This window comes from Leucoraja erinacea, chromosome 8, assembly GCF_028641065.1.
Source record: "Leucoraja erinacea ecotype New England chromosome 8, Leri_hhj_1, whole genome shotgun sequence".
Classification (NCBI taxonomy): Eukaryota; Metazoa; Chordata; class Chondrichthyes; order Rajiformes; family Rajidae; genus Leucoraja; species Leucoraja erinaceus.
The window spans coordinates 39,176,187-39,201,093 of NC_073384.1; the positions used below are offsets into that span (position 1 = coordinate 39,176,187).

The window sequence follows — 24,907 nt, forward strand, 5'->3', positions numbered from 1 at the left end:
AATATTGTGTTATTGCCTACATTAATAAAACAATTACTTTGATTTAATAGGGTACTAAAAGACAGTGCTTAGATTATACACAGATATACATAGCCAATAAAATGACCAATTGCTAAAAATCGAAAAAATATTATTACATTAACTATCTCCGTATCAGAAGAACTGCCCATACACCATAATCAACTCATGATTGCACAATGATACAAATGCATCTTTAAAAAAGAATGTGGCAGTAACTCCAGCACAGTGCAGCACAGTGGCACAGCAGTAGAGTTGCTGCCTCACAGCTCCAGAGACCCTGGCTCAATCCTGACTAAGGGTGCTGTCTGTACGGAGTTTGTACGTTCTCCCTCTATTGCGTAGGTTTTCTCTGGGTACTTCGGTACACATTCCAAAGACATGCAGGTTTGTAGGTTAATTGGCTTCTGTAAATTCCCCCTAGTGTGTCGGAGTGGATGCGAAAGTGGAATAACATAGAACTAGTTTATAGGTGATGTCTGGTCGGTGCACTCTCGGTCGGCCGAAGGGCCTGTTTCCATGCTGTATCTCTAAACTAAACTCACTGAGTTACTCCAGCACTGTGTATTTTTTTGTAAACCAGCATCTGCAGTTCCTTGTTTCTACATATGGATCATTAACCAAATTTGCAGAAACCAAATTTCTTTTGAACTTCTTTTGAGGTTCAAATGACAATAAAATTGTATTGTATTGTATTGTATTGTATTAAGTAGATAACAACTTTGTATTCCCAGAATTTCTGCATAGGTCATTTGTCTGTGATACCATATCAATTTCCACTTAGCGGTTAACCTTTTAGTTTTCACAATATACCACTGTTATTAATTTAGTAGCAGAGTATCTGTAACAAAGGACACTTAATAAAATGAATCATCACAATAACCAGAATTTCCATGTAGTGGTATTTAGTTACTAGTTGATTGTTCTCTTATTAAGCAGTTCAAATATATGCAACAGAACTTAGCAATCTCATAACCTGGTCTTAATTGTTAACATTTGTACTTAAACACTGTTTTAAGTTTTCTTTCCAATTACAGAGTAATTCCAACATACTATTCCACACATACAAATAATTTGCAGTACATTCAAAGATAACTATACTTTAGGATCTACTTTTGAAAATTGGTTTACATGCAATCAATACTGTGGGAAGGTTGGGTCAATCGTACGAGCCCAGGTCATTAATCCACCCCGAATATCCTTCACTGATAATGAGCAGAGTTCGTTGTTTAGCATCTCCTGCAGGATCTTGACTGCCTTCTGTGAATCATTGCCTTGTTTACAGATAACATATACTGGAGGTGGGAAAAAAAAACAAGAATTATAAAAAAGTGTTTTCATCTATTGTATCCGTGTTCAATGGTGACATATTGTCACATGTACCGAGATAGTCAAATTCTTTGTTTTGCATAAGTGGAGTTTGCACTTTCTGTAACCGCGTGAGTTTCCTCCAGGTGTCTAAAGGCGTGCGGGTTTGTAGGATAATTGGCTTCTGTAAATTGCCCTGAGTGTGTAGGGAGTGGATGATTAAGTGGGACAACATAGAACTAGAGTTAATGTATGATCGATGGTCAGTGTGTACTTGGTGGGCTGAAGAACCTGTTTCCATGCTGTATCTCGAAACTAAACAATTCAGTAAAATCATATTCTACATAACCAGTCATAAATAAGTACAAAGGTGCAACAATTACAGTGCACAGATATTAGTGTAACAATAATATGATCATAGAGCACCACGATGAATGATTAGTTAATATTTAGGATGCATAATTTGAAACAAAGCACTGAGTTAATGACAGGGCTAACTAGGAGCTCTGCTACAAATACCACATAATTTGCAAGGAACCAGCTAACCTTTTGGATTGACAAGTTGCAACAGTTTTATAAAAAGCTCTATATATTATTGATGTTATGTTGCATCATTAAAAATAAATCATCTTGTTTTATTTTTATGATGATGATCCTGGTAGGCTGAAATTCCATCCACAAAAATAAATCAAGAGCCCCCCCTGGTGACAAAGCCCAGAAATATTTGTCTGATATCACTTAGTTGAAATGTCTCAAAGTGTTAAATACACAATCAAAATGCAATTTGTTTCAAGATATGTACCGTGTCTCACCATTTTGTGTAAATGAGTTTGAGCTGGTGATGGGGCATGGTACATATTTGGAAACAGATTGCATTTTGATTGTGCATTAAACACACTCAAACACTTCAGTGAAGCAACATGAGCCAACATTTTCTGTTAGGTGATATAGATGCTAGTACAACATGGGCAAAAGCTCAGTCAGAGAGGTAGTTTTTAAAGAATAAATGCAAGAAGGAGTGACTTTGGGATAGAATTCCAAAGTTTACACACAAACACAAAATGTGTTGGTCAACAAAACTGGAAATTGGGGATAAGTAAAAACACTAAGAGGAATAAAATTCACACGAGTTAAGGAGGTTGCAGGGGTGTCCAATTTCAAACCCAGGATGAGAATTTTTTAAACTGCAGGATTGCTTGTGTGGGAACTATTGACAGCAAGCAGAGGGATACTGGGCAAAGGGGAAGACGTACGATTTTTTTTTACTTATTCCTGTCAAGACCCGCAATTATTGGCTTTCCTTAATTTGCCGTCAAACGAGGGCATGAAAGGACATTCCAGGAAGTCAATTCCATTGCAAGGAGGGGTCTGAGGAAGGGTTTTGGCCCGAAACGTCGCCTATTTCCTTCGCTCCATAGATGCTGCTACACCCGCTGAGTTTCTCCAGCAATTTTGTGTACCTTCCATTGCAAGGAGATTGGATTCAGACATATATGTGGTGAGGATGGCCAATTTCTAAAGGCCAGGAGTGATTTATATTCATACTCATCGTATTTGCTTTTTGTTCAATGCCTACCGCACCCCCATGGTCGACTGCAGGAAGCGACACGGGGGAACAAAGGTGACGGGTGAGAGGGACGTAGTGTCCAAGGATGGAGATGGCTGGAGGCCTGCAACAGCCTGGGACTTGCCTGGAACAGGCATTGCTTGCTCATAAGAACTAGAGTGTGGACTTTCAAAATGGCGCAAAAACATGACGTCTCTTGCAAGCAGGCTCAGTAAACTATTTCTGTACACTTGCTAATGAGTGATCGTGGGTATGGCAATACTCTACTGGACCAGTTTGTAAGATAACCAATTTCACTGTGTCAGCACTTTGAACTTGTGACAATAAAAGCACTATTAAACCCATGATAGTCATTTGTCTTGGAACACTTATAAATGATTTCACTGACTTCATTCACAACTAAATGAAATCATTTAACCTGCATCTCTGGAGCTGGGAGACAGCAGTGCTAGATGCTGATTCACTGGGCCTTTTTTAAAAACTAATTGAGGAATTATCCCATCAACAACCTACACACATGAGCCACATTATTAAAAGAAAATGTACCTGGGAAGGTGACCTTATCACTGTCTGCTTTACATCGCCTCTCATTGATGTTATTCTGTAAATGCTTCATGTATTCAACAGTCTTTTCCTCCAATTCAGTCAATGGAATATCTGACATCGTGCATAGGAAACAATACTGAAGACTTAAAAACAAAGATCTGCAGATGCTGGTAAAAAGACAAAAGGACACAAAGTACTGGATTAACTCAGCGGGTCAGGCAGCATCTCCCAAGAACATGGATGGGCGACATTTCGGGCCAAGGCCCTTCTTCACAGTGAAGGAGATTTAATGTTTTTTTTTATTTTTTGTCTCGTTTGAATGTAGTTTAAAGTGGTTTTTTTTAACTGGGTATGTGTGTGGGGGCGGGGGGTGGGAAAACTTTTTAAAATCTTTCCCCTGCACGGCGAACCCGACCTTTTCTCTGTCGGGTCTCTGTTGTTGTTGGGGCCTAGCACCGTGGAGTGGCCTCCAACCGGAACGACCTGGGGCCCCAGTCGCGGAGCTGCGGACCTTCTTACCATCGCTAAGCTGGCCGAGTTCGGAGCGGGAGGAGCGGTGGTGGCGCGTTGCTGTGACCCGACCCCGGAGATTCGGAGGCTCCAGCTGCAGGTCTGGTGGACAGTAACACCGGGAGCCCGCGTGTCCCTGCTGGGAGACCGCTTTTCAGGGCTTCCGAAACGGCGACTTCTCCCGCCTAGTTGCGGGGTTGAAAATTACCTGGAGCGGGGCCTTACATCGCCCGGCGCGGCTTTAAATGGCTGCGGGACTTGCTAGCGCCTGCCGGGGGCTCCAACACCAAGACCCGGAGCGCGGCCTTGCATAACCCGGCGCAGCTTTAATGGCCGCGGGACACTTACCATCACCTGCCGGGGGCTTTGACTCTGACATCGGGAGGAGAATGAGGAGTGCAGGGGAGAGATAAAACTTTGCCTTCCATCACAGTGAGGAGGAGATTCACTGTGATGGATGTTTGTGTAAATTGTGTTGAGTCTTGATTCTTTTTCTTGTGTGTATGACTGCAGAAACCAAATTTCGTTTGAACCTCAATGAGGTTCAAACGACAACAAATAAATTGTATCATTGTTTGAAGAAGGATTGCAAACCAAAACGTCACCCATCCATGTTCTCTAGTGCAGCTGTCTGACCTGCTGAGTACTCCAGAACTTTGTGTCCTTTTGAATACTGAAGACCTTTCATTTGAAAAACAAGCTGATGGAATATTAATTCAAAATAAATACAACATAGCTGTGGATTAATGTATAAAATACAGTTGACGTCTGGCTGGGAGGTGTCGTTTTTAATTTACTGCAGCAATAATCCAGAACCTGCACTAGTGAGTTAGGGACACAAGGGATTAAATAGTTGGAAATAAAATGGATACAAAACTGGTTTAAAGACAAAAGTAGTAAATGGTTAATTTTGCAGAGAAGCATAACAGTGGAACCCACAGAGATCAATGCTTGGACCACTGTTTTCTTTCACACCCAGGTTCAGGAACCGAGAACACTTCTTCCCAACAACCCTCACTCAGGCTCTTGAACACAACAGAATGCAAACTAAGCTATGATCTATGGACTGTCTTGGTTGCACTAAGGACTTCAGGCTTTTTTTTGCATTAGTATTGGGGTTATTGATTAATTGAATTTCTTTTATTTGTTATCTGTGAGTATTATTCTTTTATTTGTTATCATTAATGTATAATAATGACCTAGACAGGATTATGCAAGGCAAAATGTCCAAATCTGCTGATGTTCACGAAGCTTGGAAGTGTGGCAAACAGTGAAGAGGACAGTAATAGTCTGCAAGGTTATGTAGATAGGCTGGTGGAACAGGCAAACGACTAAAAGATGATGAATAATAAAGAGCAAAATGAGCCACTATGACAGAAAGAGATTACATTGTCCAAATGGTACCATTCTAAAGGGAAGGAACAAAATTATAAAAAGAGACAAAGTGCTGGATTAACTCAGTGGGTCAGGCAGCATCTCTGGAGAACATGGTTAGGTGACGTTTCGGGGTCAGGACTTGTTCCTGGACCTAAAAGATGATGTAAATACAGTGCCCTCCATAATGTTTGGGACAAAGACCCATCATTTATTTATTTGCTTCTGTACTCCACAATTTGAGATTTGTAATAGAATAAAATCACATGTGGTTAAAGTGCACATTGTCAGATTTTAATAAAGGCCATTTTTATACATTTTGGTTCCACCATGTAGAAATTACAGCAGTGTTCATACATATTCCCCCCATGTCAGGGCACCATAATAATTAGGATACAGCAATGTCATGGTAAATTAAAGTAGTCATGTTTAGTATTTTGTTGCATATCCTTTGCATGCAATTACTGCTTGAGTCTGTGATTCATGGAAATCACCAGTTGCTGGGTGTCTTCTCTGGTGATGCTCTGCCAGAACTGTATTGTAGCCATCTTTAGCTTATGCATGTTTTGGGGGCTAGTCCCCTTCAGTTTTCTCTTCAGCATATAAAAGGCATGCTCAATTGGGTTCAGATCGGGTGATTGACTTGGCCACTCAAGAATTGACCATTATTTAGCTTTAAAAAACTCCTTGGTTGCTTTAGCAGTATGTTTGGGATCATTGTCGTGATGTAGAATGAACCGCCGGCCAATGCGTTTTGTGGCATTTGTTTGAACCTGAGCAGATAGGATGTGTGTATACACTTCAGAATTCATTATGCTACTACCATCAGCAGTTGTATCATCAATGAAGATAAGTGGGCCAGTACCTTCAGCAGCCATACATGCCCAGGCCATGACACCCCCACCATGTTTCACAGATGAGGAGGTATGCTTTGGATCCTTCTCTCCTCCATACTTTGCTCTTGCCATCACTCCGATATAAGTTAATCTTCATCTCATCTGTCCACAAGACCTTTTTCCAGAACGGTGGTTACTCTTTTAAATACTTCTTGCCAAACTGTAAGCTGGCCATCCTATTTTTGCGGCTAACCAGTGGTTTGCATCTTGCAGTGTAGCCTCTGTATTTCTGTTCATGAAGTCTTCTGCAGACAGTGGTCATTGACAAATCCACAGCGGACTCCTGAAGAGCGTTTCTGATCTGTAGGACAGGTGTTTGGGATTTTTTCTTTATTATAGAGAAAATTCTCCTGTCATCAGCTGAGGTCTTCCTTGGCCTGCCAGTCCCTTTGTCATTAGTAAGTGCATCAGTACTCTCTTTCTTCTTAATGATGTTCCAAACAGTTAATTTTGGTAAGTCTGTTTGGCTGATGTCTCTAACAGTTTTATTCTTGTTTCTCAGTCTCATAATGGTTTCTTTAACTTTCATTGGCACAACTTTGGTGCTCATGTTGATAAACAGCAATAAAAGTTTCCAAAGGTGATGGAAACACTGGAGGAAAGACTAGGTGCTGAGAGCTCTCTTATACCTGCATTAAGGAAGCAATTAAACACACCTGAGCAATTACAAACACCTGTGAAGCCATGTGTGCCTAACATTATGGTGCCCTGAAATGGGGGACTATGTATAAACACAGCTGTAATTTCTACATGGTGAAACCAAAATGTATAAAAATGGCCTTTAATAAAATCTGACAATGTGCACTTTAACCAGATGTGATTTTTTTGTCATTAAAAATCTCATATTGTGGAGTACAGAGGCAAATAAATAAACGATGGGTCTTTATCCCAAACATTATGGAGGGCACTGTAAATACTTGAAAGTGCTGGAGTAAGTTGACATGATGCTGATTAATGCAAATGGAATCCTAATGGACCTGTCCCACTTAGGCTATTTTTCAGCGGATTGCAGACAACTGTCAAGTTTCCGGCAGTCGCCTGAAAAACCGGGAACTGGAACGGCGACTGTCAGAGTGGAACACACGCACACACAAACACATCGCAAAGGTGGGGGTCAGGGCAAGCGTGGGGAGCGCTGTATGAAATTCACACGGTACAAAGCCAAGGTGATACAGACACACACCGCGATGAACAGGAAGGTTGACACTGTAATTAAGACGGCTAGCACAGTGTACGGTAAGTCATTTAAGAGGGGGTGGGAAGAAGGAGTGGAGACGACTTTTAAGAAGCCAGACAACTTTTAATAAGCCAGAGATACACAGCTGTGAAGTTCGGTGGACATTTAACTTTATCGGTCGGTTGTCCTTGGTACTGAAAACTCCTGCTTACGTTTTTTTTCCCCAACGAGCCAATGAAAATGACCGGTCAGCAAAGGCGATTAACTAAAACTCAACTACCTACAACTACATGGTGACCCCACTACAAGTGCACCTACGACTACGGGATTATCAACATCTCCATGGCGGCCAATTTTTGGTCACAGAAAAATTTTCAACACGTTGAAATATTTGCGGTGACCATACTGAGGCCGCGACTAGTTCCCAGAATGCGGGAACTCCTCGCGATCATGAAGGAGACTCACCAGAGATCACCAGCGAACATGTGGTGTCCATGTGGCGAGCGCAGTCTCCTGCACTCGCCTAAAAAGTTGCCTAAGTGGGACAGTCCCATAATTTTCATCACTGGAGGAATAAAACACAAATGCTGGGACATATTTTGAAAATCAAACCTGTAGATGGTGGAAATGTAAAATAAAAATATAAAATGCTGGAAATATCCAGCATGCAAGGCTGCATCTGTGAGAAGAGAAATAGTGTTAAGAGCCTGTCCCACTTGGTGATTTTTTCGGCGACAAAAAAAATATTGCGACACTTGAAAAAACACCGCGCTTCATACGTCATCACGCCGCGTCACCGCCGCAAATTTTTCAGTGACCTGATGTCAGTCAATGATGCCGGCAGTTGCCGAAAAAAAGCACCAAGCGGGGACTAATGTTTCAGATCGAAGACTCTTTGTCAGAACAAAAGTTGTTTCTGTTCAGACAAAAGGTCTTCGACCTGAAACATTAGTTCTGGAAGTTGATATTTGACATCAGTTGAAGTCAAGGATTAAATTACTGTTTCAAAATCATCATGTATATTATTTGTATCATATTAGAATGCATGACAGGTTCAAGATGTTCAGTTCTGGTAAATTAGAAAACTGAACAATTAGCTGAAGAATCACTGAAAGATCTGAAAATACTTTGATACAGGTATATCAGTTATCATACAAGAAAGTATTGTAATGCAAATATTGTTCAACATTTACTATTTCTAATTTTATTTTGAAATGCATTAACTTATACAATCAAATAATTATATTATAAGCCAAAATGTAGAAATAAAGAAATGCAGATGCTATTTCATACCAAAGATAGATACAAAGTGCTGAAGTAACTGAGCAGATTAGGCAGCGTCTCCAGAGGAAAAGGATAGGTAACATTTTGGGTTGGGACCCTTCTTCAGAATTAAAGTAGGGGGGTGAAAAGCTGGACGTGAGAAAAGACCAGGACCAATCGGGGCTGGCAACAAATGACCTCAGACAGGGATGTGCCCTGGTCAATCATTTAATTCTTGCAATGGGTCCCTTGCTCAGACCAACATTGGTGTCCCTATAAATCATCATGAATGGAAAAATAGAACTTCCTAACATTTAGAACCCCAGTACATTATCATTAGTAAACTTTGCAAAATTCAAGTTCAAGCGAGTTTATTGTCATGTGTCCCTGTATAGGACAATGAAATTCTTTCTTTGCTTAAGCACACAGAACATAGTAGGCATTTGCTACAAAACAGATAAGTGTGTCCATATACCATAATATAAGTATATACACACACATGAATAAATAACCTGATAGAAACATAGATACATAGAAACATAGAAACATAGATAGCACAGAAATAGGCTCTTTGCCCACCAAGTCTGCGCCGACCAGCGTTCCCCGCCCAGTTAACACCACCCGACACACTAGGAACAATTTACATTTTTTTTTCAAGTCAATCAGGTTACAAACCTGAATGTCATTGGAGTGCGAGAAGAAACTGGAGCTTCCGTAGAAAACCCACACAGATCACGGGGAAAACGTAAAACTCCGTAGACAGCACCCGCAGTCAGGATTGAACCCGATTCTGGAGCTGTAAGACAGCAATTCTACCGCTGCGCCACCGTACCACCCGACTCAGTCTTCAGTCTGTCTGAAGAAGGGTCCCAACCTGAAACGTCACCCTTCTGTTTTCTACAGACATGATGCCTGACCTACTGAGTTACTCCAGCACCATGTGTCTATCTTCATTATAAACCAGCATCTGCAGTTCCTTTCTACACATGAACGCCGTGGAACTGTTTACAAATCATGATCACTCTCTCCCGCCATTCACTGTAAAAATAAGCTTTTTCTTTTTTAATTGAAGGATACAAATAGAGTTAGGTAGGTGGCAAATGTCAACCTCCACCGGTGGCCGAACATCCACCAAGACATGAGGAATATCTTCATCTAAAAGACTTTTATATTCCTAAAATTATGGAGGAAAACAATTATAATAGTGTTAGCATTTCTGAGCAAGTTAAGAATCTTCAAATAATTTAGTTATGAATATTTAAAATTAGCTGCAAAATTAAAAAAATCCTCTGTGCAACAATATAAATGCATTCAACTTTCAGGCACATAAAATATGTTATATTTACAGAGCTACTGTACTTTAACTGGTAAACACACACAAAAGATGTATCCTTAGTATGAAAGTAAAGAGGAAGCAACTTACTTGTACAGTTATTCTTTGCTCTCCAGTTAACAAATTAAGGGTTTGACACTGAAATCGGAATGCAGAAACAATGGCAAAGGGTCAGATGTCAGAACAATAAACAGTAAATGGATATTTTAAATGTCCACTACGAAATGATCACCATTAATCTCTGCTTCCTAAAAGGGTATGCAACTTAATCATGAATCACCTTGCATCATTACCACCATATCATAAGAACCAACTAAAATTGGGCTTAATAAAGTGCTGGAGGAACTTAATGAGTCAGGCAATATCTGTGGAGCAAATGGACAGAACCTTTATGGTTGTGCATCATCACCAACACAAAGATTCTCCATAAAGCATAGGACACAATGTACATATCCCAGAGTTTTGGATAAAGGTCCCTAAAGTGGACCACATATCCATTCTGACAATATCACCTTTTGTTATAACGAAGCTTCAGATAAAATCGTCCTTTCTCTCTTCTGCCGAACAATCCCTTCCTCTGTAATTGGAAGAGCCCTCAGCCATCGCACCAGCCTCCACATTTACCCAATTTCTCGTGGCTTCAGACGGATGTCAATTTATCATTGCCTTATGTTCTTAGCATTTTAGTGTTTATTACCTCCCAGGTCTGCTTCCCAATCACTACCACCACTACTACTACCATCTACTCCCAAGTTGGCTTGACACTGCAGAAAATCGAATCCCTGCCTTTTACTTCCATGCTGCTCATGCCAAGAGCCCCAAACTATCCTCCAAAAGTGCAATCTACTTTTTTTTAGATACAGCATAGAAACAGGTCCTTTGGCCCACCAAATTTACACCAACCACCCATTCATATTGCTTCTAGGTTATCCCACTTTCTCATCCACACCTTACACATTCGAGGCAATTTACAGAGGCCAATTAACCCATAGTTAAGATTCAAACAGGTTCTCCACAACAAATATTGCAATTTATTCATCCAATTATTTAATATTTATGCCAACCATACTCTGGGTGTGGCCACTTGGTGTTGGATGAAGATAACAAAGATAGATAACAAGGCTTAGTTTAGTTTAGAGATACAACATGGGAACAAGCTCTTTGGCCGACCGAGTCCACACCGACCATTGACCTCCCGCTCATGCTAGTTTTATATTATCCCACTTGCTCATCCATTCTCTACACACCAGGGACAATTTACAGTTTACAATGCCAATTTACAATTAACCTGCAAACCCTCAAGTCTTTGGAACGTGGGAGAAACCAGAGCTCACGGAGGAAACCCAGGCAGTTACAAAGAGAACGTATAATCTCCACACACAGGCAGAACCTGAGATCAGGATCAAACCCAAGTCTCTGGCGCTATGTGGCAGATGTACCAGCTGGACCATCGTGCTGCCTGTTTATTTCATTGAATTTGCTACACCGTATTCACTCGATACAGTAGAATCTCTTTTATGTCAATGTGACCAAGCCCAGTTCGGGAAGACCTATAGTGAAATAAAGAACAATGCCAACAAACAGACCTTCTTCAGTCAGAAGGGTCTTAACCTGCAACATCACCTATTCCTTTTCTCCAGACATGCTGCCTGACCCACTGAGTTACTCCAGCTTTTTGTATCTATCTTCTTCAGTCAATGTTTTCTTTCTCTTTAACACCATTTCATAGCCGAACTCCTCTTAATGTTTACGATGATCCAACACGACCCTGCCCTTGACCTGATCTGTTGCTGCAGAGCCACAGAACCTCTCATAGTCGATCAAATCCTTAACTGTCGGATTCTCGCTGCACACTGCACACGTCGGCTGTTTTTGTCGAAGCTTAATGGTGCGAAATCGAGCTTCAAGAGCATCAAATACCAACATCTGTTGGCTGTAAGATGCTGAAAAGATTTGTGTTAAAGACCATAGCAGGAAAGTGTATTTCTGTCACAGGAAGTGGGTTAACATTGCTAATGAAAGACTCCAGCTGTGCCTGCAGCTGGCAAGTGATCAAATGCATCTCCCAGGTTTTTAAACAAGAAACCTTGCGATTTAGCCACACGCACACATACTCTTATGGGATGAAGTCTTATCTGCGAGTGGATCTTTTGTTCCCAAACAGGATTCTGTCATAGTGTATAGGGAACAAGATACTGAATTAGGACATTTCCTTGCACTCTGGCTTCAGTTTGGCTGAGCCATCTCATCAGAGTGCACTTTTAGTGAATGCACATCCATGTCAAACAACTTGGCATCAACAGACCATCCAGCTGACACAGTTCTTGGGTAGTTGCCAGAGAGAATGGTACAAGATTGTATGATAAAATCTTCACTCCATTTACTGGTACATCGTGGAAACAGGCCCCTCAGCCCACCCAGCCCATGCCAACAATCCATCATCTGTTCACACTAGTCCTATGTATTAGAGATACAGAATTGAAGCAGACACTTCAGCGCACAGAGTCTATGCTAACCATCGATTGCCCATTCACTCCAGTTCTATGTTATCCCACTTTCTCATCCACTCCTTACACACTAGGGGCAATTTACAGAGGCCAATTAACCTACAAAACTTTGGAATGTGGAAAGAAACTGGAGCACCCAGAGGAAACATATGTGATCACAGGGAGAACATGCAGACTCCACACAGACAGCACCTAAAGTCCGGATCTAACCCAGGTCTCTGGTGCTGTGCGGCAGCAGGTCTAACAGCTGCGCCACTGTACTGATTCTGAAGGCATTCTTTTCCTTAGCAGTAACATCTTTCATCTTAAGTAGATCCAAACAATACTCGCAGAACAGAATACTCGCTGGCTCGAAAGGCCAAATGGCCTCCTCCTGCACCTATTTTCTATGTAATACCTCAGCAGAACAGTTTACTATACGGTCGCTGTAAATGAAAAGCTGCAGAAAATAGACTTTGGCACCCCAACCTCTTAGCCAAGAAATGAACATGCCGAGGGAAAAATAAAAGTAGAGAAATACAAAGAGAAGTAGTGAAATACAATAGAGAAATACTAAGCTTAAATAGACCTCAATGGGTGGAAGTAAAAGATGTTCAAAGTGTGTTTGCCCATGGACTTTCTGCAACCTAAGGAAATCTTAGACTCTGTACTTACCACTTTAATGTACCAGGGAAACTCAAATCGCTTACAGAGATAATGGTTCAAATATCAGGGGCAGAATTCATGATATTTATTAGCCTTTATACCTTACTTCATTTTATCTTGGCCCAATTTATTTAGAGAACTTTAAAAGATTATATGCGAATAGAGGACAATTTGCAATTCACAATATTTATAAGCCTTCATACCTTACTTCATTTTATCTTAATTTTTAAAGCAAACTTTAGAAGATGATATGCAAATGAAGGATAATTTGCATTAAGCCTCCACACCATGGGTAATTGGCAAGGTAGTTGGAGATAATTCAATCCTGTATGTCTGTATGGCAGCAAAATTACTGCCTTGAGGAGAAACAAAGAACTACTACAAAAAGGTTGCTGTATAAAATAATTCTTACGTGGCTGAAATGTCCCTTATGATCAATTGAGTACAGAGACATTATAATGGCAATGAGGAGAAATGTATTTAGCCAGAGGGTGATGAATCTGTGGAATTCACAGGCACAGATGGCGTTGTAGGTCAGGTCATTGGGTATTTTTAAAGGAGAGATTGATAGGCCCTTGCTTAGTAAAGGGGTCAAAGGTTACGAGGAAAAGGTAGGAAAATGGGGTGAGGAAAAATAGATCGAATGGCTGAGCAGAGACGATGGGCAAAATGGCCCAATTCTGCTCCTATGACCTGTGGAGTGTCACAACTTAAAAAAATCATCATTATGTTCTCATCTCCACCAATACACGCATGATCTCACAGAGTATTAGTAATTTTCTTTCTATTTCCAATTCAACTGTCTGTAATGCTTTGCTTTTATCACAAATTTAAAGATTGTTTTGGAATCTAAGATCCAATTTTGATACATTTTTATTTGGGAAGAGAATTGGAAAAAAAAAAAGAGGAATGGCTAATTCTTCCTTCTCAGTGTGTTACAGTGTTCAAAATATTAACCAAAACAAAAATCTGATAACTGCCATATGGTGACATAGTTTATCCTCTTGTTGTAAATAAGCATACAATCCAAAAAAATGAAAATTGAGTTGCAATCCATGAAGACTACAACCAGCATTTTCAGTTTACCGGCTGCTGTCATTTACTGGTGTCGCTTAATGCACAAGAGTATTGAAACGTGTTTCATGTGCTGCACTTATAACGGAGCAGCTGACATTTGGCTAAAGTTTCACGATAATAAAATCGAATAGGCATGTAACAAAATGAAAAGATACGTCCTATTCCCGATGCAATCTTCAGAACCTCCAGGGCCTGTATACAGCCCAGAATTCCAGGCACTGCAGCAAAGAAAAATATACTTACATTTAATTAATCTTAGAAGAGAAAGACTCACATGGATCAGAATTCAGCAACATTAATGCTGCAATGCAAAGCTGTTGCTTTGTTGCATGGCCAAGTAGTTATCATTCTCAAGTTCAAGTGAGTTTATTGCCATGTGTCCCTGTATAGGACAATAAAATTCTTGCTTTGCGTCAGCACACAGAACATAGTAGGCATTTACTACAAAACAGATAAGTGTGTCCATATGCCATAATATAAATATATACACACATGAATAAATAAATTGATAAAGTGCAAATAACAGATAATGGGTTATTAATAATCAGATTCTTATTAAGAATAAGGTTCTTATTCTTCAAAAAAGATAAATACTTGAAAGAAAAACAATTATTGCAAGGCTATGCGATAATTCTCTGGTTTGACCTAACCATTACAAAATATTTGATTATAATGGAGGCATCTTGTTTCAAAAACGTAGCTTAACATTAAGAGAGGTAAATGTGATTCTATCTTGCAACCATTTGATCCATTTTCTATTAACTTTGATATTTTGAACATTATTTTTGTTGGACTATGATTTATGAGAGTTACATTTTGAAAGACCCCTGGAAGTCCAAATACACAATCAATGATTTATTTTTCACCTAAAGATTATAAAGATTAAGGCTGATACTTGCCCCGACTTTCAAGTGACTCTCATTGGAATAATTGCTCTAACTCTTCTCCAACCCACGAATAATACAGTAAACCCTCACAATAACAGACTTCTATGTAACAGATATACGGACCGAGGCTTGCATTGCACCTCGCCCCCAAAGTAGTTAAGATGTTGGTAAGTGCACCTCCTGGGACTTGCTCTTAGAATTTGAGGGGGTTAAAGAGGGTTGTTTTTGTTTTTTTTCCTATTTGTTTGTAGGATTTATAATTTGCCCACAGTACGACAAAAGATCATGGCATGATACTATGAATTTAGCCAAGTACTAGCGTCTTGAATTCATGTTGAATGCATAACTTTGTATTTATGTAGTTCAAATCAAAACCAACATTGAACAGACTCACCTACACCCAACACTCCTCCATCTGAACAGTTGGTTACAGTCTCTGGTGGTGGTGGTTTTGGATACAGACATCGGTAACAGGGGCCACCATTGTAATTATATACAGTGAGCTGAGAGGTTAACCAAAGAAAGAGTACTGTAAGGTATTTTCATTAAAAAAGTCATAAGTATTTTTAATCCCACTCTACCCACCCATGTCTGGCCACACCCATAGCTCCAAGCAATGGACAGTAATTCCACATATTTTTTTTCTCCTGCTTCTTTCAAGACGACATTCTGAACCAGTTTCCCACTTTAATCTTCTGCCTGGTTTCGCTTTTAATGGGATCTTGCCTTCTTAGGAGATGTGCTTATCCTGCAGCTATTAACAAACAAGTAACTGAATAATGGACCCTTTAAGGTTGACATCTTTGCAAAATCACTGAAGAATTGCTGTCTTGTAGTTAACAAGTTCAGTTACGTTATCTGGCAACTGAACCATCCTCTCAACTAGAGAGCAGTCCCGAGCTGCTATCTACCTTATTGGAGACCCTCGACCTATCTTTGATCAGGCTTTACCTAGCACTAAACATTATTCGCTTTATCATGTATCTGCCGATTGTAATCATGTGTAGTCTCTGGTGACTGGTTAGCACATAACAGTAAAGCTTCTCACTATACCTCAGTAGATGTGACAATAAATTGGAATTTAGGATTTATTGAAATGTGGAACATTTTACTGAAAGCCCGAGCTGCACAAACCCACTGTTTTATTTCACCTTGAGTTAAGTATTCTCTCACATGTTTAAATATGAACTACCTGCTCCTATTTTAACACGAGGAATACTATTTGAACGTAAACTATCGACATTATCTACTCACTCACTCCATGTAACTGAACATGGGTTTTTTTTCCCCACTGAGGGTGTTGGTGTATAATACGAGCCACACAGTGGTAAAGGTGGGAATAATAATACATTGGTGAGAAGACAAACAGTGCTGGAGTAGTTCAGCGGGTCAGGCAGCATCTAAGAACGTAAATGTGACGTTTCGAGTTGGGACCTTTTCTTCAGACAAGACCTGTTCCTGTGCTATACTCATCTATGTTGTAAATTCTATGGATCAAACTAAAACCAGCTCAATTTTATTATGAAACCAATATAAATGGCTGAGTTAAATCAACAGATGAAACGGCTATTCCTACAGCACAGATGTCTGAAGAAGGATCCCAACCTGAAACATCGCCTATCCAAGTTCTCCTGAGATGCTGCCCGACCTGCTGAGGTCCTCCACTGTGCCTTCTTTTGTAAACCAGCATCTGCAGATCCTTGTTTCTACAAATACATTGGTGAGCTGATTATTATTTATTTACCTGTCCCTCCATTCTGAGAGCACTGGCTGATACAAGTGGCTTCCCATTCAGAACACAGGCATCGTTGACAAGATACCGCGTAGGAACATTGTCAGAACAATCGACTACAATGTCATATTTGAAGAGATTTGTTAAGAAAAACATAGATGTTCAAATTTTAATTTAATAATAACATCACAAAAAACTCAAAAAGGATATTGCTGAATAAGCTGCGTTGCATTCTTGAAGTTCAATTGAAAGTGGTATGGTAGACATTCAACATTTGAATTTAATCTGCAGACCAGAAAGAGTTCCAAGTTAAAACATGGTAGTTTAAAAAAAACATAATTGATTTGAGAAATAGTAAATAGTCGGTTTTGCAGACGTACAATAATGGGACGGCACCGTGGCGCAGTGGTAGAGCAGCTGCCTTACAGCGCCAGAGACCCAGGTTCAATACTGACTACAGGTGCTGTCTGTATGGAGTTTGTACATTCTCCCCATGAGGGTACTGGGAACAAGGAACTGCAGATGTTGGTTTACAAAAGAAGGCACAGTGTACGTTCTCCCCGTGACCTGCATGGGTTTTCTCCAGGAGCTCCAGTTGCCTCCCACACTCCAAAGACGTGCAGGTTTGTAGGCTAATTGGCTTGGTCAAATTGTAAATTGTTCCTAATGTGTGTGTGTAGGATAGAGTTAATGTGTGGGGATCGCTGGTCAGCGTGGACACAGTGGGTCAAAGGGCCTGCTTCCACGCTGTGTCTCTAAGCTAAACTAATGATTAAAGAGGACAGTGGTTATTGTTAATATAGTCCAAATAAATGTTTAAGTTCTGAAATGTTTTTAAAGTAGTAAAATCAAGGCATTAATTTGAGAAATACATTAATTGTCGTGTATGTAACCACAGTTCATAATAAAGAACTCTTGCAATGAGGTTTTGTTCCTTTGTAACACAGTATTCTAATTTTGACATCTATTAAGATTGGTATTCATGCTTATACTATTTACCCAAGGACAACACGACTGACAGCAGGAATCACGAAATGCTACAGCACAGTGAGATGCCTAAACGAGATCATGTTGGACCCAAGGAAAATCTCTTCCATTTGAACTTGCAGAGATTTAAGCAACTTTACTTTTGTAAAGTTTTTGTAAAGCAAAAACTAAACTGCTACCTGTAAACATACAAAAACTGTTCAAAGACAGAAAGGGGGGTTATAACTTTAGAGGGAAACTAAACTTGAAACAGCATTATGCTCGGACCAATTTAAAAAGTATGTGTATTTCCATTTGTGGGGTGGTTTTGTGGAATGGTCTTGACAAAACGATTAAACAAAGTATGAATATAATGCAATTCAAAAAAAAAAAAAATGTACAAAAGATATATCTTTGAAAAGTACAGTAATGAGGAAGGAGAATGTAAATCTCACAGATGTTAATGGTGCTTGTTCTTTTTGTTCTTTTCTTTTTTTGTTCTTTTTTTCTTAATAGCTTGATTGGAGTAGTTTTATTTGAATTGTCTGTTTAGTTTATTTTATTGAATTTTGCATTTGTTAATGGTGAAGAATGGGGATAGGATTTGACAAGCATAGGCTTCTTCCTATCCCTTTTCGAACGAGTCTAATGTGTATTATGTTGAAGTTGGCTTTTGAATTTTCGGTTTGTGTATGTACGTGTATGTGTGTGTGTGTGTGTGTGTGTGTGTGTGTGTGTGTGTGTGTGTGTGTGTGTGTGTGTGTGTGTGTGTGTGTGTGTGTGTGTGTGTGTGTGTGTGTGTGTGTGTGTGCGTGTGCGTGTGCGTGTGTTAGTGTATATATGGTTTTCTTTTTGTTTGTTCATTTTCATCTTTTCTTTTTTGGTCGTTCGAAATAAAATATATCATTCATTCATTCATACTTACCGATTTATCGCAATTGCCGCAGACAATGCTTTGGACATTCCCACCTTATCTTCTGCATGGAGAACCTGTCTCTGTAGGTTACTGGGCTCCACATCATCATAATCAAGAAGTCCCAATCGCCCTAAATTGACATACAAATATTACAATATATTCCCATAGATCTTAAGCTATTGTCAGTATGAACTTAAGATCTATTTAATTATGTCAAGTCAAAAGTGTTTTATTGTCATATGTTCCAAAGTGGAACAAAGAAATTCATACTTGCAGCAGCACAGCAGATATGTAAACACAATAATAAACACCAGAAACAAAAAGTTCAGTAAACATTTAAAAAATAAAATAATAATAGTGCAAAGACAAAAACAATCCCCCCCCACCCATCCACCCCTCCAAGTCTATGTAGTTCAGAGATTATTTGGAGGCCTGATGGTTGTTGGGCTCCCCAGGTAATGTTTTCTGTGCTCCTTTTCAAGAGTCAAGAGAGAGAGAGAGTGAAGAGCATTTTATTACCATATGTCCCAAAACAGAACAACGAAAGTGTTACTTGCAGCAGCACAGATATGTAAACATAGTACAACTTTATTTTCAATAGAACCAATACACAAAAGGCAAGAATCAGCTTAACACTGGCTTTTATAGAACGTTACCAATTTTTAATAAGCTCCACCATAAAATTTAGCAATTTTGAAAAATTATGAATAATTTCTCTATGGAGCAGATACTGTAAAATCATTCCTGCAATCTAAATTTGTTTTAATCTTGTTTCTCTCGGTGTCTAAATTTTTAGCTAATTAAGTTATTACATCGGATGGAAGTTGCATTTCAAATCTCGTTGTACCTCTGTGCAATGACAATAAAGATATATTATTATTATGAACTGTATTCCAGAAGAGCAGAAATTCAAGCATATTAATACGTTGCTTTCTCTATTGCAGTTTATTAAGTAAGAGAATAGCTTGTTTCTCTTGACATCATCAAAACTTTTGTAATCTACTCTCGTTATTAACATACTCATCACATTAATTGCCTCTAGTGTGCAGAATGGATAACAAAGCAGAATAAAGGAAGGGAGGGAGTGAAACGTAGAATTAGCTGGAGAGATGGTGGATAGAATTCGGGGGGGGAGAAAAATGGGGGACCCAGAGTAGGGAGTGGTGGATGATGAATAGATGTAGGAGGGGAAAGGAACAGGGTGAGGAGGGCAGGGAAAGTGGAAAGGAAGGTAGATGCAGGTTGGAGGCAGGCTGTGTAGATGAGGAAAGGGAAATTGTAGAATTCAATATTCATGCCATTGGACTGTGATTCCTGTTTATCTCTAAACGAAACTAGATTGTTAGCTCCAAACTTGGATATCAATAGCCAACTCACTAGCGCATGTAGTTAAAAAGCTGAGGTTCTGATCAAGAAGGATGACCTCATTGAAACTTATTGAAAGGTCTAGATAGTGAATGTGGAGAGAATGTTTCTACTCGTGGGAGAATCCAAGACCAGAGGCCATGGCCTTAGAATAAAAGGAAGTACTTTTAGAAAGGAGACAAGGAGGACTTTCTTTAGTCAGAAGGTGGTGAATCTGTGGAATTCATTGCCACAGATGGCTGTGGAGGCCAAGACAATAGATATTTTTAAGGCGCGGATCGACTGATTCTTCATCGGTAAGGGTGCCAGGGGTTATGGGGAGAAGGCAGGAGAATGAGGTTGAGAGGGAATGAAAGATAAGCCATGATTGAATGGCAAAGTAGACTTGATGGGCCGAATGGCCTAATTCTGCTCAAACATAACTTGTGCGAAGCCGTTTTTATAAAATGAAGTAGAAAGTTGGGTCAACATCCTGCAAAAGTCTTTTGGTGGAGAAAAAAAAAAAAATGAGATTGAAGGAAACAAAAATGTAAAATTAAATTCTCACCGATGCCTGCAGCTGCCAAGTACTGTGCAGCAGGGCAGCCCAGCCCCCCACATCCCACTATCAGAACAGCTTTCTGGGACAGATTTCGTTGACCTATTAACATTAAAATAAAAACTTGCTAAATATAAATTTATGTAAAATTATACATTGCAGAATATAGAGTCAATACATTTGTGCAGAACAAACGAAGTTTCCTGTCATAATGTTTAGTATAGTTTAGTGTCACATGTACCGAGGGACAGTGAGATGCTTTTGTATCTAGGAATCTGTGTAGGAAGGAACTGCAGTTGCTGGTTTACACCAAAGATAGACAGAAAATGTTGGAGTAGCTCAGCGCTTCTGGCAGCATCGCTGGAGAAAAAGAATAGGTGGCGTTTCAGGTCGAAACCCGTCTTCAGTCTGAAGCATTTTTGCCATTAATACTGATGACTAGAATATCAATTGGACCAAAAATTTAAGTAGAGGTCAAATGTGTGATAAAATAATAACACCAGGGTTACACCAATAGCCTTCGGTTGCGTTCCAATGCCTACATAAAATTACATAATAACTAAATTGTCTATTTGAAGGGTTAAAGGCACGAGCTATAAGGGAGAGACTACGAAGCTAGGACTTTATACCTTGGAGTGTAGGAAGCTGAGGGGTGATCTTTTAGAGGTATGTAAAATCATGGGGGCAATATATAGGGTAAATGCAGAGTCTTTTACCCAGAGAACGAGAATCAAGAATCATAGGTTTGAGGGGAAAGATTTAATAGGAACCAGAGGGGAAATCTTCACTCAGCGGGTGGTGGTCATATCGAACGTGCTGCCAGAGGAGGTAGTTGAGGCATACTATAAGACCATTGAGAAGACATTTGGATGGGTACATGGATAGTAACATTTTTGAAGGATATGGGCCAAACTTAGGCAAATGAAACTAGCTTTGGTGGGGCATTTGGGTGTCATGGAAGAGTTAGGCCAAAGGACCTGTTTTTGTGCTGCATGAGTACGACTCTTAAGTCTCATTCCTAAGCTATGTAATGCGTTAGTCGTCTCCAATACGAGTGGCTTCCCCAAGGTGTAATGCACAATGTCACACAGCATCTCCAATCTTAGTTACACTATATACTTTTCTAAGACTGCTTTTAGTCCGAATACAGAGATTGGCCACTTGGTGGAACCATTGAGAACACATTTTCTTTGCACTAGATTGCCACATATACTTTCTTAAGTCTATGCAATTTTTATTGATGGTATGTGCCTGTTCTCCGTACCTGCACCGGCATAAACAAGGAATCTTCCCTCACAAGCACTTGCTGTAAAGTTATTTAAACATGCATGAAAGCATGCTTAAGAATCAGAACCTGACAGATTTGACAGAATTCTATCCTCACCGAGACTTGCTACACTGTTAAAATTAAGTGAAACATATTTTCAGTAAAAGAAAAATGATCCATTAACAACAGCACTGTCAATTGAGAAAACAAAACAATTGTTCCAACTACAAGGGAACAAATTTGACGTAACATAAATAGTTGGCAATTGGCAACAATACACAAAAGAATAGCAATGTACTGTTCCAGTGTTGTAGGATAAGGATCCTTTAGACTTTAGAGATACAGCATGGAAACAAGCCCTTCGGCTCACCAACCTATACGTACCTTTGCGCTATCCTACACACTAGGAATAATTTCACAATTTTTACCGAAGCCAATTAATCTACAAATCTGCACATCTTAGGAGAGTGGGAGTAAACCGGAACTACCGAGAGAAAACCCACATGATCACAGGGGGAACGTACAAACTCCACACAGACAGCACCCATGGTCAGGATCGAACCAGGGTCTCTGGCGCTGCAAAGCAGCAACTCTACCGCTGCACCACTGTGCTGCCCTGATCCAGCCTCCAATCTTCCCAAAACCAAATACTAATCTCACTTCCCAACCTTGGTTTACTGAATTTAATTTCACAATCTGCCATTGTGGAATGTGAACTTCTGGCCTCTGCAGTTATGGCCCAATTCTACGACTGTTACGCTATTATATTTCTGGTGAATACAATTTAGACCAACTCCATATTTTTCTGTCAATACCTTTGACTCCAATTTCAGGAATGATAAGCTGTCTGCTGTACCTCATGATCTCTTCGTTTGAGAGAGACTTTTCTTCCAGAATGGGGATTTCTGTAACTTGCTTAACTAATGTAAACACATTTCCAGAATGAGAATTCTGAAAGAAAAAACATTTATCAAACTGTTGAGATTGAACATTTATCAAACTGAAAGGTTTCATTTGCACAATAGTCTTTAGAATTCCATAGTGGGTTTATAACACCTAAATTGAAATTATCCTAAAGAGCCACTGTGTGGTTTTTGACTGTACAGACTCTGGAAAGCCTGGGGTTGAAGGGAGGCCTGATAGATGTATATAAATTGTGAGATTTATAGATAGGGTATAGGTTATAGATAGCTAGACAGACTATAGAGATACAGCGCAGAAACAAGGCCTTTGACTGAGTCCGTGCCAACCAGCAATCACCCCACATACGAACATTATCACACACTAGGGACAATTTACAATTTTACCAAAGCCAATTAACCTACAAATCTGTCCGTCTTTGGAGTGTGGGAGAAAACTGGAGCACCCGGAGAAAACTCTCACGGTCACAGGGAGAATGTATAAACTTCGTAGACAGTACTTGTATTCGAACCTGGGTCTCTGGCACTGTAAGGCAGCAACTATACCACCGTGCACCCTGACAGTTAGAACCTTTTTTCCCCAGAGTGGAAATATCAAATACTAGAGACCATGGCTTTAAGGTGAGAGAGGCAGCGTTTAAAGGAGTAGTGTAGGGCAAGGTATATCTTTACACAGGTGGTGGTGGATTCCTGAAATTCACTGCCATGGGCAGTGATGGAGGCAGATATAATACTGGCATTTAAAAGCTTTTGAATAGGCACATGGATATGTAGGGAATGGAGAGATATGGATTATGTGCAGGCAAATAAGAGTTGGTCTTGGCATCATGTTTTTTGCACAGACATTGTGGACCTAAGGGCCTGTTCCTGTGCTGTACTGTTCCATGTTCTAATTCAATGATAAGTGATTCAATATTTATAACAATAATTGGACATGTAAAGAAATATTTAAAAACTGAGCATTCCCTAACAGCAACCAAGAGGGAACCAAACAAAAGTTAAAGTATAGAAACAAACATACCAGAGAGCTCAGCAAAATTAAGTAATGCAAATGACAGAAGACCATGCAGGAATTACAAGGCATTTCAAAATTGATCAGGAGTGGGAGATTGAGGTCACTGAAGATTTATGGGCACAGGGTACAACCGCAGCATTGCCAAATGGTAATTGCTGATGAGGTGCACACATACACATAAATTCAACATATATTGTTTGTGTCCATGTGGTACATGAATAGGAAAGGTTTAGAGGGATTTGGGATTTTGGGGGGGGGTTGGGGTGGGCAAAAGGGGGGTTGGGGGGTAGGTGGGTGAATGAAGTGTAGTAGAGGGGAAGGTGTGGGGTGGGTGAAAGCCCGCGAGAGGGAGGGAGGGAGAGGGGGCGGAGACGACTGCTCCACTCCCGACTACCTGATGCAGACGGGCGGCCGCTGCCTTCAGCCTCTCCACCTCCTGCTCCTTCTTGGCCAATTCATCCCTCAGCCTCGCTATCTCCGCCTCCATGATAGGCGGCTTCTGCGTCGATCAGCAGCTGCCTTGACTCACAGCCAACTCCGGCTGAAGGCCAGAAATACACGGGAAACAGGGCAATGAGACAGGCAGCGGGTCTTTGGCGGTTACCGCCAACAGTCGGCACACAACAACCGCGTTCCCGCTGCTCTATCCCACTATCTGCCAATATGGCCGGTAGGACTCCTTTACAAAGATGGAGGGCGGCCGCTCTCTCGCTTATTTACCACGGCGTCCGCTCCGTGGTCCGCGATTCCTTTACCGCAATGGCCGCCCTTCACCAATATGGCCGCCGCCGCCGCGACGCATTCACTCCCTATCTAATATGGCTGCTTTCAGCTGGTGTTGGGCTCCAAAGGAGTGAACCATATTATCGATTTTCTCAAGTAGCAGAATTTTATTTTATCTTTGCGAACGTTACACATTAATTTTGAACATTATAACTGCAACTGAATCTCAATCTTAACGTATTGAAAGCAATTCTTAGAAACTTCTCATCTAAGAGTTACATTTATAATGTTTAAGAAGGAACTGCAGATGCTGGAGAATCGAAGGTAGACAAAAATGCTGGAGAAACTCAGCGGGTG

General features: G+C 40.2%; 1 protein-coding gene across 1 annotated transcript; it reads right to left on the reverse strand.

The window, feature by feature from the left end:
* Positions 1 to 5: 5 nt before the first annotated feature.
* Positions 6 to 24,522, reverse strand: mocs3 (molybdenum cofactor synthesis 3). Its single transcript, XM_055639548.1, has 13 exons — positions 24,222 to 24,522; positions 22,708 to 22,843; positions 20,635 to 20,727; positions 18,732 to 18,852; positions 17,047 to 17,125; positions 16,853 to 16,966; positions 15,503 to 15,611; positions 14,377 to 14,439; positions 11,772 to 11,935; positions 10,083 to 10,130; positions 9,737 to 9,833; positions 3,440 to 3,550; positions 6 to 1,313 (listed from the first exon to the last, which is right to left on the reverse strand). Exons 1-13 carry the CDS (start codon positions 24,312 to 24,314, stop codon positions 1,156 to 1,158), a joined length of 1,386 nt encoding a protein of 461 aa, XP_055495523.1. The 5' UTR covers positions 24,315 to 24,522; the 3' UTR covers positions 6 to 1,155.
* Between the last annotated feature and the right edge of the window lie 385 nt (positions 24,523 to 24,907).

Bases quoted from the DNA above. Each gene is read 5' to 3' on its own strand.
- mocs3 (XM_055639548.1), bottom strand. From the start codon at position 24,314: ATGGAGGCGGAGATAGCGAGGCTGAGGGATGAATTGGCCAAGAAGGAG. The intron at 20,728-22,707 runs GTATTGACAGAA...TAATGTTAATAG, and splicing joins TCCTGAAATTGGAGTCAAAG to GTCAACGAAATCTGTCCCAG. The intron at 9,834-10,082 runs GTAAGTTGCTTC...CCATAATTTTAG, and splicing joins AGCAAAGAATAACTGTACAA to GAATATAAAAGTCTTTTAGA.